General features: G+C 35.0%; 4 protein-coding genes across 5 annotated transcripts; 3 read left to right on the forward strand and 1 right to left on the reverse strand.

Annotated features, from left to right (window-relative positions):
- The first annotated feature begins 1,217 nt into the window (after positions 1-1,217).
- Positions 1,218-5,345, forward strand: LOC108219565 (uncharacterized). The gene is made up of 7 exons (XM_017393069.2): positions 1,218-1,622; positions 1,852-1,926; positions 2,016-2,183; positions 2,890-3,060; positions 3,531-3,740; positions 4,220-4,308; positions 4,492-5,345. The coding sequence occupies exons 1-7, from the start codon at positions 1,532-1,534 to the stop codon at positions 5,146-5,148; spliced, it is 1,461 nt and encodes a 486-aa protein (XP_017248558.1). The 5' UTR covers positions 1,218-1,531; the 3' UTR covers positions 5,149-5,345.
- Positions 5,346-7,216: 1,871 nt separating this feature from the next.
- LOC108215852 (uncharacterized) lies at positions 7,217-8,656 on the forward strand. 2 transcript variants are annotated; one of them, XM_017388444.2, is made up of 4 exons: positions 7,217-7,504; positions 7,596-7,712; positions 8,007-8,126; positions 8,459-8,656. In XM_017388444.2, the coding sequence occupies exons 1-4, from the start codon at positions 7,468-7,470 to the stop codon at positions 8,521-8,523; spliced, it is 339 nt and encodes a 112-aa protein (XP_017243933.1). In that variant the 5' UTR covers positions 7,217-7,467; the 3' UTR covers positions 8,524-8,656. The 2 variants fall into 2 exon arrangements, 1 of the variants encoding a protein (XP_017243933.1); XR_010291293.1 differs by having other exon boundaries at positions 7,220-7,504; positions 8,007-8,233.
- On the reverse strand, positions 7,804-13,019 carry LOC108215851 (uncharacterized). Its single transcript, XM_017388443.2, has 9 exons — positions 12,853-13,019; positions 12,553-12,608; positions 12,346-12,470; positions 11,703-11,862; positions 10,914-11,344; positions 10,172-10,792; positions 9,886-9,997; positions 9,238-9,410; positions 7,804-8,215 (listed from the first exon to the last, which is right to left on the reverse strand). The coding sequence occupies exons 1-8, from the start codon at positions 12,919-12,921 to the stop codon at positions 9,278-9,280; spliced, it is 1,707 nt and encodes a 568-aa protein (XP_017243932.1). The 5' UTR covers positions 12,922-13,019; the 3' UTR covers positions 7,804-8,215; positions 9,238-9,277.
- A 160-nt stretch (positions 13,020-13,179) lies between these two features.
- LOC108217741 (uncharacterized) lies at positions 13,180-16,111 on the forward strand. Its single transcript, XM_017390621.2, has 3 exons — positions 13,180-14,037; positions 15,356-15,473; positions 15,676-16,111. Exons 1-3 carry the CDS (start codon positions 13,250-13,252, stop codon positions 15,898-15,900), a joined length of 1,131 nt encoding a protein of 376 aa, XP_017246110.1. The 5' UTR covers positions 13,180-13,249; the 3' UTR covers positions 15,901-16,111.
- The last annotated feature ends 1,161 nt before the right edge of the window (positions 16,112-17,272 follow it).

Genomic DNA, 17,272 nt, shown 5'->3' on the forward strand with positions numbered 1-17,272 from the left:
ACCTTCGTATTGGAGTCTACTGCAGAGTTGATAGTTTATGAGAGTCTGGTAGCATACTTCCCCCAAATGGGCCAAATCTAGTGCAATGTTAGCCTCTGTTTGTTGGAAAGTTGTTTCTTAATATTTGATGTTTGTTTGGGATCAGGAATTATATTACTACTGTTTTTTTCATTTTTGAAATACAAATTATTGAAACGGATGATTCTGAGCCTCCTTTCTTACTGGCTGCTCCGAGTTTTTTTTTTTTAATTAACAAAAATGCACTTGCTTGTATCGAGAATACACCAATACTCTGAGTTTTGAGATATCTGAATAACAGTTCTATTTGAAATGTCTGTATGCACGCGTGAACCACAATCATCTCATTTGTTATTTCATGGTGTCGGGATCGTCTGTTCACTGCATTTTACTCCTATTTTAGTTTTAGAGGACAAGTACACTAATTTTGCTTAGAATATATATAATTTGATGATTTTACTTTAATAGCAGAATGTAACAAAATGATTGCAGAAATATAAATATTCCATTATGTTCTACTCCACATTATAATCAGTGAGATGCTAGTTTCGACTGCTGGTTCGTCCCACGACCCGCCCACAAAATTAAAAAGTAGTAGTTCTCTCTTTGTCCCTTGTATATGTTAGATTTTGACTTGTCACTGGTTAAATCATCTATAATTTGACTGATAATTTTTAGGAAAAATTATAATATTAAAAAATTAATTATAGTTTGATTGAATTTATAATATATTGTATGACTTTTAGAGAAATTTCTAATATTAAGAAATAGTCTAGTCTATTTTAAGATAACTTTCTTTCTTAAAAATAAAATAAATAAATTATTTTTAATATTTAATTTCTGAAAAACTTCAAATGGATATATAGTTAAGGAACGCAGGAGTATAAGAATAAAAACTTTATAATTCATATCAAAGTGAATTTGCTAAAAGAAATAGTTACTACACTTGTCCATTTGATAGTAAAATATCAGTTTTGATTTTTAAGTAAACGGTTTGTCTAGTGTGTGCGGATAAGCACATGCTGAGCGCGGAAATTTTTGTATTTGGATGATTTTGATCGGTGTGATTGATGTATTTGCAGAGAGTCCACCATTATCAAAAGAGAGGAACCAATCAAAATATGCACAAAATTTTCCGCGCTTCATGTGCCATAAGCACACTATAAAAACAGTTAAGTAAAAACGTCTCTCCTTTATGTGTAGCATTTCCGCGTCTTTCTATTTCTCGAAAGTTGAGCTTATACGAAAAGGAGAGAGAAAGAATGTTAAAGAATGAAAAAAAGGGGTGAGTGTGCGACTGTGTGTACTTAACCCAACAACTACATTAACATTTCAAGTGTTTCCCAGTAGCTGCTGCACTGCTTACTGCTACTGATGCAACCCCCAAAGTACAACCAAACTGATCATCCCCACACAAACAAGAAACCCACTTGAGTTCAATCTCTCTGCTTTATTTCTCTCCCAGATTCTTTCAGGATCAAGAAAATCTTGAATTCTTGAATCACAGGAAGCTATGAATAACTCCCTTTTTTATTTTGCTTTACTCACCCTTGTCCTCACTAGCTATACTCTTCTGTTTCAAGCTGACGCTGCCCCTCCTGCTGGTCTCTCTCTCTCTCTCTCTCTCTCTCTCTCTCTCTCTCTCCCTCCCTCTCCCTCCCTCCCTCTCTCTCCCTCTCCCTCCCTCCCTCCCTCTCTCTCTCTCTCCCTCTCCCCCTCTCCCCCTCTCCCCCTCTCCCCCTCTCTCTCCCTCTCCCTCTCTCGCTCTGTAATTGGATTCTTGATGTGCTTGTTTTGGATTTTATATAAATTTGGTTGTTTGTCGTTTTTCAGCCCCTGTAATAAAGCACTTGTCTTCTCTCCTCAAATGGACTACTGCCAGGTCTTCATCCAAAACCCCCCAATCAGGTTGCTGTTGCTATTTATATCTGTCCCTGTGTTTCCATTATTGATGGGTTTGTTTTTATTGATTTTTTTTTTGTTTTATGTATTTCTAGATGAGGATGTTCTTCAATTTGAAGATGGTTACCTAGTTGAGACTGTAGTCGAAGGGAATGAGTTGGGAGTAATGCCCTACTCAATCCGTGTTTCGCAGGATGGAGAGTTGTTTGCTGTTGATGAGATTAATAGCAACATTGTCAAAATTACTCCCCCTTTGTCCCACTGTAAGACTGGAATGATGTTATGTTTTGTTTAGTTGAGAATCTTTGTTATATTTATAGTTTCGTTTATTCCTCTCATCTTGGAACCAGTTACAATCATTGCTTTGCTCATGTGATAGTCAACAAAGAAGTGATCTATGTGTTTTTGCATATATATGCAGTTAGGATTGAGATCTTTAGTCTCAGCCTCTGCTTAATATGTTTTTAATGCATATTTTAGTCCTTGAACAATAATATGCAGACCTGGATCTGAGCAAAAAGTAAAAATGAAAGAAAGAAAATGGCAGTAGGTTTCTCGGAGAACAGGATTGTTTAAAAAGGTCCACCACAAGTCTTTGAAGAGACAAACATGCACATTTTTTTAGTAGATACTGGATCCAGTGTTAAATTATGATAACTAAGCACCTACGATCATATTACAAAGTATATTCAGGCATGTTTGAAAATATTATTCTTGTATTGGGTCATAAACCTGGCCAATGAGTAAAAGTACTTGTTGTTCTGCATCAATTTAATTTTGATGTGTTAGATAGTCAAATATATTAAAATTTAAGCCAAAATATTAAATGGATACTCAATTGATATTGAAATTTAAGCCTAATATTCAATCGACGAGCAAGATACTTTTTACTTTCTGTATTAATTAAAGCAGCATAATTTTTATTCATATTGTTGGTAAATTTCTCCCATCAATTGTTTGTTTCTGCAGATAGTAGGGCAAGATTAGTTGCTGGATCATTTCAAGGTTATACTGGGCATGTTGATGGCAAAGCAAATGATGCTCGTTTTAATCATCCGCGAGGGGTGACCATGGATGACAAAGGCAATGTATATGTAGCTGATACAGCCAACCTTGCCATAAGAAAGATAGGAGATGCAGGTTTCTTACTGTTGCTTTCTGATGAAGATTGATGATTATTACGCTCTCTATCTTTAAAAAAAAATAAATTCTAGTGACAATTCTTAGATTGCAAATTTACAATAACAGAGTAAAGTTTTGCTTTGACATCCATTAATGTATATATTCATTCCCAATCTTCGTGATATCTAGTGATGGCCTATTTAAAAATTAAAATAAGAGAAATAGGTGAGGTGAATTTCCACAATAGTTCCAAAAGTAAAGAGATATACCCATCACTATAGAGGTTTAAGAGGAACGTGTGGTTTCTTGAATGTGATTATGTGCTAAAATTATTAGAGGTTCCAGAGGAACACTGTCTATGTCGGGATCTCTTAACCCCCCCCCCCCCCCCCCCCCCCCCCCCCACCCCCACACACACACACACACACAGTTTTTCCTATGAAAGATGATGTTTAACGTTGAAGCATAATCTCGGATGTCGGATGCAGGCGTAACTACTATTGCTGGAGGAAAGTCAAATGTAGCAGGGTACAGGGATGGGCCAAGTGAGGATGCAAAGTTCTCTGCTGATTTCGATGTGGTATATCTGCGACCTACCTGTTCATTGTTGGTTATCGACCGAGGGAATGCTGCTCTTCGACAAATTTCCCTCAACCAGGATGACTGTGATCAACAGTACAGTTCTGTTTCTTTAGAAGGTTTGTTTTATATATTAGCTTCGAGTGTTACCATTTATATTCTGCCGGAACCATCCTCTTCTGGCCGCAAGTGGAGTAGGCTACTTAAAAGTTCACATAATACACATGCTTCTTAGTTGCATATGCATAATTCAGGTGCCGATATATGATTTGCTCACCAAGTTGAGTACAGATTTATATATTTATTTAAACATATAGCTATATATGCATGATGTGAGCTAGCCTTGATTGTTATTATATGCAATTCTATCGGAGTTCATAGATTGGCGAGTCATGAATCAGATAGTGTTTTTTTTTGCTAATACTAATTTTCACACGATGCCTGATGGTTACTCTCTCAGAATCTTTTAATTGATTTTACCAAGTGCCTTTCATCATTTAACCAGTTTAAAGAGATGTTAAGTTTGTTGGCTACAATTTTCAACTCTCATTAACATTACTCATGATGTATTGGATTTTCTTGTGGTGGTACTTGACAGATATCTTTTTGGTAGTCGGTGCTGTCATAATAGGATATACTATATGCATGATTCAGCAGGGTTTTGGACAGTCATTTCTCTCCCGCATGGTAATAGTCTCAACTTGTGTAGTCACCTAGTTATTAATGTATTTACTGTGCAAGTTATTATAATTTATGTATTACTTATTTCGTCATTTGTGAAGATGTAGACCAAGAGTCATGAAATTTTATTTTTTTTTTTTATCCTACAACTTCTATTATTGGCCTGATCTGATTCACTTGTGCCTGCAGCAACGGCCTAAAGTGAAAAAGCCTCAAGAACTAGTGGGCAAGGAGAAAGCCACTCCTATAGTGGAAATCCTCAAAGAGGAACCAGAAGCAGGATGGCCATCATTCGGGCAGCTGCTAGTTGATTTGTCGAAGCTTGCTCTTGATGCCTTCGCTGGTGGAGTTATTCAGCTTACACCTTTAAACTTCTGGCGCAGAAGTTCAACAAATAACCTCACTCCCCTAAAAGACACTCTTGTAATGCCTGAAGATACTGCTGAGCCCCCATTAGTTCAAAAGCATAGAGCTCCTGCTCCTCTCTCTGATATCCGACAAACTTATACCCAAATTCCCAGCGATAAATATTCAGAAGTGAAGCCCCCTAAACTGAGATCATCCAGCTTTAAAGACCCATCTTTGTCAACCAAGCACAGATCATCCAAGAGACAAGAATATGCAGAGTTCTACGGACCTAACGACGTTCCAACTCCTCACGTGCGGTCCAAGAGTCAGAAAGATAGAACAAAGCATCGTCAACGTGAGAAAAGCGGAGAGGTAGGGTACGGAGTAGCAGGGGTAGAACATAAACAGGCAGCTGATATGAAGCCAGTGAATTACGATGAAGCGAAGTTTGGCCACTATGGTTCGAGGAATAAGTATGGAGATTCATATCAGTTTTGATTAGGCTGCAATTTGAATTGTGTTTAGGACATCCCTCTGGAGATAGAGCTCAAGTACACTCTCTTTAAAGCTGCTTTAGCTCTGTTATTGCTACTGTATTTATGCTAAGCTTAACCCTGCTTGTAAGAATTGTGTCCAGGCTCCAGCTATAACCAATCTTCATAATGAGAGAGTGCATGCTTGTCTTAAAAAAAGAAGTTTATTTATTATAACTTCCATTGATAATTATTTCTTTATTGAAAATTATTACTTGATAATAGTGAATTACTCTAATAGATATTTTGTTTCTAGGTAAAGAGAAATAAATGTAAAGATAACATATTTGCTGGTCGGCGAGTAGAGTCCGTAGCTTTCTAATACATATCTATCACATGATTCTCGTACGTACTAGGGTCGTGATTACAATGGCGGACTCGGAGGCCGGAGGGTCAGACCCCACTGCTAAAGTTTTTACTTAAATTTTTAACATATCTAATTATAATTATTTACTGTAAAATAATTTGATGTTTTTCTGCTTCTTACGAAATGAAAAGAATACTGTAACCTATGACAAAAAAAAAAATAAAAATACTAGAACCCGATTAGCCGGTTCTGGTTAGAGGTCAAAGATGATAATTAGTTTTAAGCAGGGGAGAGTATGGGCCGGTTCGGATCGGTTTTGGGATAAAACCGGAACCGGAACCATATATCCTCGGTTTTAAAAATTGAAAACCGCAACCGCCGGTTCGGGTTCGGTTTCGGTTTAAAAAACACCGGTTCGGTTATATTCGGTTCGGTTTCGGTTATAAAACCGACAAATATAAGAATGAAAAATAATACACGAACGAGATAAATTGGTGCGAGTAATCTAGACATTATAATTAATATAACATTGAAGTTTCTGTCAATAATATGAAACTAGCTATAGAATTCTCATACAGAATGTCATATATCAATTATCATAAGATCATAACTTCATGGTAGACATCTCCATTTGGAGGTGGCTTTTTTGGCGCATGATTTAGGAAGATTAAGAAAATGAGTTAATGAGGTACCAGATAGAAAATAGAAGACACAGAATTGGGAGTGGCAAACTGACAGTGAACATATGATATATTTACCTAGCATGAAATATTAACACACTCTTATGTTTCCTTTAAGCATCAGAATAGAATTATTGATTTTTAAACATGATATAAATTATATATTATATATTTATTATATATTACATATATATTATTTATTATTTTATTATTATTTTAATAATCGGTTCGGTTTGGTTTTTATCGGTTCGGTTGGGAGGTATAACCGGAACCGAACCATTTAAATCGGATCGGTTTTTAATTTTTCGGTTTCGGTTTCGGATCGGTTATATTCGGATCGGTTTTCTCCGGTTTTCTCCGGTTTCGGTTCGGTTTCGGTTTTCGATCGGTTTTTTGCTCAGCCCTAGTTTTAAGTTATTAGATGCTCGTTTATTTGCGTTGTGAGTTAAAAAAAGTGTTTTTTTTAAAGGTAGTTTACAACATCGAAAATATCATTTTATGAATAATATATTAGTTTTAATAATTTCTATTAAGACCTTAATGAATAAAATCGTTCATAAACAATGTTTGAGGTCGGCTCAATTAAATGAGCATGATTTTGTTTGACTAAAAACGCCCGATCTTAATAATGAAAATTCGTTCGGCTGTAAACAAACGTGAACAAGAGTTTTTTGTGTGGTCGGCTCGTTTAGTTTGGGATCTTCGTTCGGCAGTAAACAAATGTGAGCAGAGCTTTTAATCTGATCGGCTCGTTTAGTTTAGGATCGCTTCGAGTTTGTCTCGAACTTGTCTAACTCAGCTCCATTCGGATAAAATTTGTGTTTGTATATATTTTAAAATCTTTAAAAGTAAATAAAAGCAACTTTAAAAAGGTGAATCGTAAATATGTCTTTACAAATTTCTGAGCACCCAAATGGAGGATAACGTACACCTTCGAGACAACTCAAATTGTCACCTAATTTTATTTGGATAATTTTAACAGCCACTTTTACTGTTTAAAATCCAAAAGCAAAGTCTAAAGTATGAAAATTCTACTCTTATCACCTCTAAAAAGATGAAAAGTTGGATCTTTTTAATCCTCACGAGAAAGGATTGACAGCCAACTACCATTGGCAAAGCTGATATGCTTATCACTTGTAATACAACATAGAATTCAACCATGGTCCTTCAGCATTGCCCTTCCTCTTTTGGTTCAAAAGCTTCTTATATATACATGCAACCACAATGCAAGTATAAATTCTTCAGCCTTTTGTTTACTTGATTGGGAAAAGCTTAAAACAAATTCAGAGAAATACAAATGGGTTGTGTTGTGTCATCTAAAAGCAAAGGAGAAGGTAAGCCATTAGCCATCTATTATTAGTTATATACCATCTAGCTCTGTAACTGACTTCATAATCCTAACATTATGGTTCACAATCCTAACAGTAAAGAAGATTCGAAAGCCTAAACCATGGAAGCTACCACAAGTGATAACACAGAGTCAGCTGATGCAGATGCGCGAGGAATTCTGGGACACTGCTCCTCACTATGGTGGCAGGACAGGTATTCTTCCTCATTTCACGATATCTAAGAATAAAGATTATTAGGGACCTATGACAAGATTAAACTCAGAAAGCTGAGAAAAAACATGGAATTGCTTGTCAAACACTATATATACCAAAACCATCAATCAACAAATGCAGTTGCCAACTTATCATTCTTCCTAAACATCTTTCAGTCTAATAATTATACATCGAGTTATTCGAATTGGACTTATATATGTAGTAGCAGTGCTGCAGATATTACATTATCCTAACATTTTTACACCAACACAACCACTGTATCATTATGTATCAGAGATATGGGAAGCACTACGTGCAGCTGCTGAAGCTGATCCAGACCTTGCTCAAACGATAGTTGAAAGTGCTGGGGTAATTGTTCAGGGTGCAGATCTGAGTATATGCTACGATGAAAGAGGTACCAACTTCATCCCAAAGAAAGTATATAAGTAAAATTTCCTAGCAAAGGCCTTTCAGTCTCGCTCCCTTCCACGAAGTCGAGTCAAGCTTGGTCAGAGGGCAAATGTATGTGAGTGTCAGTTAACAAAATAAAAACAAATTCTTTATTGCATAGTGCATATACACATCTCTTTTGCTTAAACGTTTAATATTGCGTCATATCAAGTCACCTAAAATTCTTTCCATCCAGGAAGGTAGGAATTATTTTTGTGTGTGTGTGGTGGGGGGGGGGGGGGGGGGGGGATGTTTTTTCAGAAGTATTTAAAATTGTTGTGAAAAATCATGTTGCAGGGGCAAAATATGAACTCCCAAAGTATGTTTTGAGCGATCCAACAAATCTAATACAAGCTAGATGAGAAATTCAAGAAACAGATGTGGAAAATCATACTGAAGATACTGCTGAAATTATTTGTAAATCAAGCATGTAAACATGCCACGTGATGTATAATAGTTTGGCTCACATCTCAACCAAATCTAGTGTTCATTTTAGTACACGTCTCATCTACGTCCTCTGTACTTTCCAGAATTGCTAAAATATTAATACAAATAATATTTCCATGTGCTGAACACATAGGACAATACATATATATATTCTTTCATATTCAGCAAATGTGCCTCAGGTACACTTGTAATATGGGAACTATTAACTCTCACCCCCTTTATCTTAAACCTACATTACATGCATCTGTTGTCTAAAAATCAGGAATTTTGTTTGTTCAGCATCTTAAAGAGTCAACCAGAACAAGTTTTGCAATATACTTATACTGCAATGACGCACAAAGGGAAAGGAATCTACACTATTGGTGCCTGCAAACAAGTACTATTTGGGCATAAGATTGAAGAAGTAGCTTCAAATAGTATACTGCATAAATGGATAAAGGTTGAAAGTGCAGTCATTTTCATCTGTCATTAAATGAGAAACGAGGCAAGTCTTTTAAAACCGGGTATTTAAACAAATACTAGACACTGATAAGCACCTTTGAATACAACAGAGAAAGACACTTCGTTACCAAACAGCCAAATATTTAATCTCAAGACTATGTACTTAAAAAATAGATTGTTCTGAAGACCTGAATTTAGCAAAAGGCAGAAAAATCTTCATTTGGTAGCTTAAACCTTCTTGAAAAATGATAGGATATTGCCCTGCTTAGGGTCCTTCGCTCCTTTCTTATTTCCTGCTTTACTCACTGGATTTGATGGAGCAACCAATCCAACTGCAGGCGACTTCTTAGGTGCGGGTGGCCTAAAAGTTGTTAAAAAATAAATATAACAATCTTTAGGGTACTTGGACAAACAACTTTCATCACTAATAGAAGAGACATCTTATAAAAAGAGTTGGATAGTTTTTAAATCAAATGCAACTTCAAATTATCGGCTTAACTAGAGAACCCGGTACCGATGTTGACAAAGGCATTTCAAAGATCATCAATAATCAAATTACATTGATAAGCTTCCGCCCTCAGCAAATCAGATAGTAGCATTGATTTAAAGATCTACTGTGGGAAAAAAACAGCACACCTATATATCCTTACAATTTTATTGCTTTTATTGAACTTATTATCACATTCTGATAGTCTATAAACATTAAACAATAATAAGAACTAAATCTTATTAGGCAATATTGGACATCCTGAATCATCCTTTGTACCGTACTATCTAATTCAGACAGGATAATTACTTCTAAATAAGGTGATACAAATGATTTTGAATGTCATTACCTGGTATTAGTCGTCACTTCACTATTGCCAGCCTTCAACATTGTATCCTTCTTCACTGTATTACTATTAGCCTTACCCTCTAAGTCATTGCCCTCCCAAACAACTTCAGTTACTGAGTACCAAAAGCAGGCACCAGATCAGAAAGACTCTTAGAGCATGCACATAATATATTGACACATGTGTCTGCTAGAATGTAAACTATATTACAGGATGATTTGAATGGAAAACAACCAGGACTTTCAAAGAATATATAGATTGATTTTCTGAAAATACAACCCTGTCGTACCTTCTCTCCCACGCTCATCAATCCTTGTCTTCAACACTTTTCTCCTTTTGGGTGAGCTTGGAGCAGCTTCACTTACATTATTCTTCACATCTGCAGCTTCTTCAATACAATTCTGGATCTGGTTTGAAGTAGAAACCTCCCTATTATTACCTTTGGCAGCAATTCTGGATGAGTTCAGACTAGCACTAGTCCCATTATCCTTGCTACATGCATTAGTTCCAGGATTATGGCTGACGACCTTGTCAGAGGCATGTATCCCATTTTTATTGTTTTTGCTGACTACAGATTCTTTCCTGGGCAGAGGGTCGGCTGCCTTTTTCATATTATTTTCTTCCTTCACCTCCATTTTTTTTTCTTTATGTTCTTTAGGGTCCAAGCTGCTTTTCTCCCCTGAATGAGCTTTAGAGCATAGGTCCAAATTTGAAGAAGATTTTAACTTTGGAGAACCTGGTGATGCTAGGCTTACAGCCTCCTTGAAGTCATCTTCTTCATCAGAAGAATCAAAGAAAACCCTCCTCTTCCTACTGCCTTCACCATTGGATGATCTCTTAATGTTGATACCCAGATCATCATCGTCACTGCTTCCTTCCTCCACTGTTTGACCAGCACATGCTTTAGCATCTGCAATGAGTAAACATCATATAAATCTTGGAATGATAAAAAGTAGCAGTTTGAACACAGATGTATTAGGCAACCAAAAACTTTGTTCCATCCGTGGAAAATCGAGTACTAGAAAGCTAACCTGCGGTATTAGATTTAGTAATATCAATTTCTGCTGGGGCCTCAATGGGCCTTGACTTTGCAGATACCCGACCCCACATACTAGCTAATGATCCTCCCGTTCCAGAAGACACTTTATTATTCTGCAAATCCTTCTTCTTGTCAACAGGGAACTGCACAAACTTCTCCCTTTCGGTAGCAGGCTTGCTAGCTTCTTCATGCCCTCCTGTATAATTATTTACATTTTTCACCTCATTACTAGACTGCTGACCAAACCGAGGGTTTAATTGCTGTTGATTCTTCTGCTGAGGTTGTGGAACAGACGCAGATTTATGTGCCGGAACACTTTTGGAAGCTACTGAGACCATAGAATCTGTGTTCGGCACAGCAGTGCTACCAGAGTGTGCTCCCTCAACATTGCGCTTCACGTAGGAATTTGATATATGACAGAGCCTGAAGATATATTATACTAACCAGTAAGACAGTTTAACAGGGGTAAAAATGCATCATCATGAGACTATGTGCTCGACTGATTCCATAAATGATTATTCTCTTCAATAAGTAGATCAAAATGTCTGACATTTAAAACAAATTTCCATAAATTTAATATAATCCAAAATTTTAACAATTGAAGCATGATATATTCAGTAGACCTGGTGTTTAGTTTCAATTAGATTCATAATCAGCAGTTAATAAAACAAGAATAGAAGTTCCATGAAAATTGACAGTACTAAGTAAAAAATACTCATGTCGGGATCAACTAATACATTAAGTTAAAAGTACACCAAAATAGTCAAGTACAGAAGCATACCTATTATCTCGCAAGCAATTATTGATTTTAGGATCCTGCTTAAAAAGCTCTTCTGCCTGTATAAATTCAGCATTCCAAAGAGATGCTGAATCCTTTGGGATACAAGTCTGCACACTGTACACCTGAACTGAGCAATTATCATCAAATTCTTCTTTGGCTTCTGCACAAATGTCAGGATTTGTTAACTAGTTATAATTCTGACTGCTGGTATATAGTGTGATTTTAAATAACAAAAGGTACATATAAGAGCAGTTGAAAATAAATAAATTTAAACAAACATGGGCAACATGTATGAAACAATTAAATTGTCTAAACAATACTAAATCTATGACATGCCAATATCTCTCCGAGTGTTATTAAGTGCGCAGCATGAATATACAGTGACAAATCACAGATATTAAAACTTTCACAAATTACACCCACAAATTTGAGATGACAATATAGGCTCGCAAAGATATGGAAACAATTCCTCTTTCGTTCCTTCCAAAGCTTCTGGTTTAAAAAGTCTAAAGTTTGATGATCAGAATTTCCATAAAATGTACTTCAAAGTAAACAAAATGATTTAGATGCAAAAGAAAATATACAACAAAGCTAACGACACGCAGAAAATTCATCCTAACAACAGATAACTTCATAACCAGACCTCCAAGTTTATTCCTCGATGCAAGCCTTATATGGTAAACCGAAGGATTATTCTTCAACCAGCCAGACAAAGTATAAACAACTTCCAAGTCGCTTCCCTTCTTCTCGACAAACTCTTGAAGCAACCTTCATAAAAATTCAGCCAATACCTTCAGCATAAGACATTTAAAGCACCATTTCTACAAACAACACTTTCATGGGCACTTACTTCTTTGCAGCATTTGACGACACCAAGAAATTCCGACTCAACCATTTGTACGATACCTACACAACATATTCACCAGTCCACAGTATCAATACACCAACAATCAGTGTTTAATCAACAATAACAGCTTAAAAATACAGATCAATTCATAACACTCAATCTTATAATCAAAAAGGAAAAGACTTTTAAGCACCCTATTACATAGTTACAGAGAAATATCAACAACTAACACAAAAATGAAAGCAAGATTATTAGACGATTTACATAGATCAAGAATCAAGAAACCAAGAAATATATAATTACCACTTGTAAATTATCACACACAAGAGATTCAATATCATCAAGAATGCCTAGGGTTTCAACTTGCGCCATTTCACACACAAACGCACACTTCGCAACACACAAACACACACTTCGCAATCGCTCAACTGCTATTTCCCTCCCAATTAACCCACACACTTTCCCGCCCCCCAAAAGGGTTTTTATTATACACACAAAACACACACTGATTTTGGGTCAGAAAGCTTTAAATGTAATTGGGCTTAAGCCCAATTTAAACATGACCCGGCCCATGTTTTTTCTTTTTTATAAGTACGATTTAAACCCGACCCGACCCAAATCTTTTATCTTGTCTTAACACCCAGAATTAAGAAATCAAGAATCTATCTCTAAACCCTTAAACCCTAACTTTTTGATTTTTATGAACATGGGTGTTCTTAAAATTCTGCGTTATTATAATTTTCAAAGATTTGATAAGCTTCATAAAATTTTACATTTCAATGCTATAGATACACATGATGTATCTCATACTTTTTGCTCTTGTGTGTTTCAAAGACCATTGTGTAGTTCAAGTCTGTTTCAGGCTCAAGAAAACAGTAATAAATCTTATGAATTGAAGAAGCCTTTAGGTGTTGTGTTTAAAGAAGCAGTTGGGTTGTGTGAAAAGCGTGATGAGAGCGAAAATGAGGAGGGTGATGGTGAAATTAAAGAATTAAAGAAGAGGTTGAGAGATTTGGAGAATGTAATTAAGGTTTTGAATAAGAGTGATTTAGGTGAGAGTGAAATTGATGCTGAAAGTATGGTAAAAGTTAAGTTGGGTGGTGGTGTTTCGGAGGATGAGACTCGTGTCAAGTTATCGAAATTGTTCAGTTATGACAGTGAAAGGAATTTAGGTAGAAAAACTGAGGGAATTGAAAGGGTTGGTAAGGTTTCAGAAGATGATGTTATAGTTGAGAAGTTATCTGCATTGTTTCCGCCAGAGCCGGTGAAAAAGGGTAGAACTAGAAAGGCTGAGACAGTTGTTTGCAAAGAGCTTCCGCCAGATATGATTGTGTTTGCAAGGTATTTGTTTGAAAAAGGTTATTTCAAAAATGCAAATTTCTTGCCTAGGTACACGTTTGATGCTACACGTTTTGAGGACAATTACAGCCGTGCTTTTCTTACCTGCGCTGCTCAAAAGTTTGGCAAGGATCATCAGGAAATTTCAAAGTAAGGTATTCTTTTGATATGTAATTTACTTCACAAAGTGGTCTTGTTGTACATTGCTTAGTTTGGCAAGGATCATTATGGGTGTCGAAATGTTTGGCATGACATATATAGATTCTTGAAAATGTATAGATCCCACCCCAACCCCCTTTTCAGTGAAAATGTATATTGTTAATCATTTAATTGCTAATCTCTCAAATTGAAGGTATGCTATTCATTTATCAAACTTGTAATTCTTAGTCATCATATATTAGTATTGGGCTTATTAGAGAGTGGATAGCTTTATAAATGGTTTTAAGCTAAATACATAGTCAGGTGATCGGCATCTGTGAATATTGAGGGTCCATTCTATGTTTTAATCTGATACCACTACTGCTAGCCATCTAAGGTGCATGATTATTTAGTTATTTACTGATCTCTTTTTTTCTTTCAATTTTTGACAACTAACTTATGAAGCCCTTATAAATAAGCCTCGTGCGTTTGAGCGTTCAAGTATAGGTTGAGCCAAAGGTGCACATGGGTCGGGATGGCTGGGTGGTTGTCCTTTTTATGACTCAACCCAATTGACTCAGCCTAGAAAATATCATATCAGCATGTGGGAAAAAAGAGTCCACACTTATTTTAAGTATAAGTTACTTGAAAAGGAAAACAAACACCCAGTGTGATAGAAATATTGAATCATTCACTCTGCTTTTTGTTATTTCTGTTCCCAAATTGTTCCACTGGTTCAGACATCAATCAGTCTAGAATCCTAGAGGAAATACATACTTTTTGTTGGAATTACTGGAACTTAAATTTGTCATGCGTTAAAAGATTACGTGTATTCATCCCCACTTTCACATCCTGGATTGAGAAAGCATCAAATATAACAGCACAGCATCAGTTTTTTTTTTTTTTTTGATTTAAATGGATAGAAACAAAGTTCAGCGGTGTATGTCCAACATAATCCCTCTCAGGATTTCTGGCTCGGTGGATTTCTCAGAAAAGCTTATGCATATATGTTATAAGTTGACTGCTAAATTACGATCCCAAGTCTCACTTGAAATTCTGAATATAAATTTGTCGTGGACTTGTAATAATGATGTAACTTTATTTTATCAAATACGTAAAACTTCAATCAAGTATGACCTTGTAATGGTTTTATTCCAGTGAAAGGGCTTGGTTAGGATGGTGATAATTCGTAAATTCAATATGATTCAGATTAGACAGAACTATCTGTATTGTTCTAAAAGTTGAATTCTATATTTTTACTGTATTGAGCCCGTCATGTATATATTACTTTCCATGAATATGAATTATGGTGTCGCTCTCTTTGGATTAGGTGGATATCAGCCAGTGATGTGAAAAAGGTTGCTCTCTTTGGTTGTCCATCCCTCTCGAAGAAGCCCCTGATGGCTGCCAAAGCATTACGCATCTTTTTCAGTATTCCAGAAGATACGGTTAGCCAATCTTCTACTAGTTGATTCATTAGTGTCAATTCACTTCTTTCTACATAAAAAACATCGTATTCCTTTACAATTAAATATAGATTCTCAGTCCTTACAAAAAAATATATATACATTCTCAGTCTTGTCCAAAAAAAATAACAAAAAAATTCAGTTTCCTTTCGATTAATGTGCATTTTCATGTGCTTGCATTCAGGTTTGCAGTAAATGTGTTCTAAAAGAATCCTGTAAGTTTGTAAACCAGAGTATATGGAAAGGCCAAGGGAAGAAATTGCATATGGATTTGTCTGCAGTAATGAGTGTTATTACTTTATATGCCATGGAAGAGGTTCATCCGCAATTGGTTATCCCTGATGAAATCAAGACCGCTGTCCGTCGGTTACTGGAGGAGGTTATGAAGCTAAGTCAAACTGTTTCCTAAAGAGTTACTATTCAGTATGCAATATTTTCTGCTCTTTTTATTGATTATGTAGACATCAAGTGATTGTGATTATAGCAGGCTGATTATCTTTGATTTCAGTTTCAAGGACACTTCTATCTTGTAATTAATAGTTTATCAGTATTTTATCTATTATATTATTTATATATTTTTTAAGTGTAATGTCATGATCAATTTAATTTATCATTCTTGACTCTTGGTATTATTACAGTAGTCTCTATTACAGTAATAGTAGCATTTGAAGACAAGTAATTCATGTCATGTCGAGCCAGCCCTATATCAAAGCCTGCCTTTGGCTCAAGAAAAAGGGATCATGTACAAAATTCAAAAGCTTAAATTACAAAATAATATATGATTGTGAGGGTAATCAGAATTTATTCATTCGTAATCATAAGTTTGAAAAAGATATTTTAAATAAAATTACATGTCTTTTATCAAATAATATTTATCAGTTATATTTTATATATAGTTTTTGTTAAGAAATATTAATTTGACTAAAAAAATTATAATAAATTATCACACGTCGTGAAATAATGAAATGCATAAGACATACTGTATTTATTTTACAACTTTTTAGAATCTGAATCATTTATTCTCTCTCGAGTAATTTTGAAATTATTTGTTATGTAACTTTATGACTGTCCTAAATCCCAGCAAAAAAAGTACTCCCAGGTATTTTACGTTATTTTTTAGCACATGTTTTTATAAAGTATGGTTCTTTAATATTTTTTCCAACTTTTTTTCTTAAATAAAAATTTGACATTTAAATTTTATTCAAAAAAATAAAAGTTAAAATGTGACGAAACTATATTTTACAGGAAGCTCAAAATGCGTGCAAAGAGTGAACTAAACTATCAAGAGTGCAAACAGTGAACTAAACTATCCTGAATGAATATGAATATTGAAGGCCGCAATAATAATAATAATAATAATCAAATATTAAAAGTATTATATCAACCCGGATTTGAGTTCTTATCTAAATATTAGAATATAATAAAATTATTGAAAAAATAAAGATAAAATTAATTTATATTCCAATCTTAACATCTTAAAGGGGATAAATATCGATATCATCACTCGTTTGGTTCAAATATATCAAATTACTCATTCATTTGAAAATTGACTCAATTTAGTCACTAACTCGTAATTTTTGTATCAAAAATATCACTCTACCGTTAGTCGAAATTCTTAAAAATATCATATATTGAGTTTCTCACATTTTTTTATAAATGATATTACATCTAAATGAGATATTTTGAGTTCTAGTATTTTTAATAATATTTTTAGATTTTTAAAAATTAATCTACTATTTATTTTTATTTAAATCAAATAAAATAATCAAAAAATTAAAAAT

The sequence above is a fragment of the Daucus carota genome, chromosome 4, assembly GCF_001625215.2.
Source record: "Daucus carota subsp. sativus chromosome 4, DH1 v3.0, whole genome shotgun sequence".
NCBI classification, from domain to species: Eukaryota; Viridiplantae; Streptophyta; class Magnoliopsida; order Apiales; family Apiaceae; genus Daucus; species Daucus carota.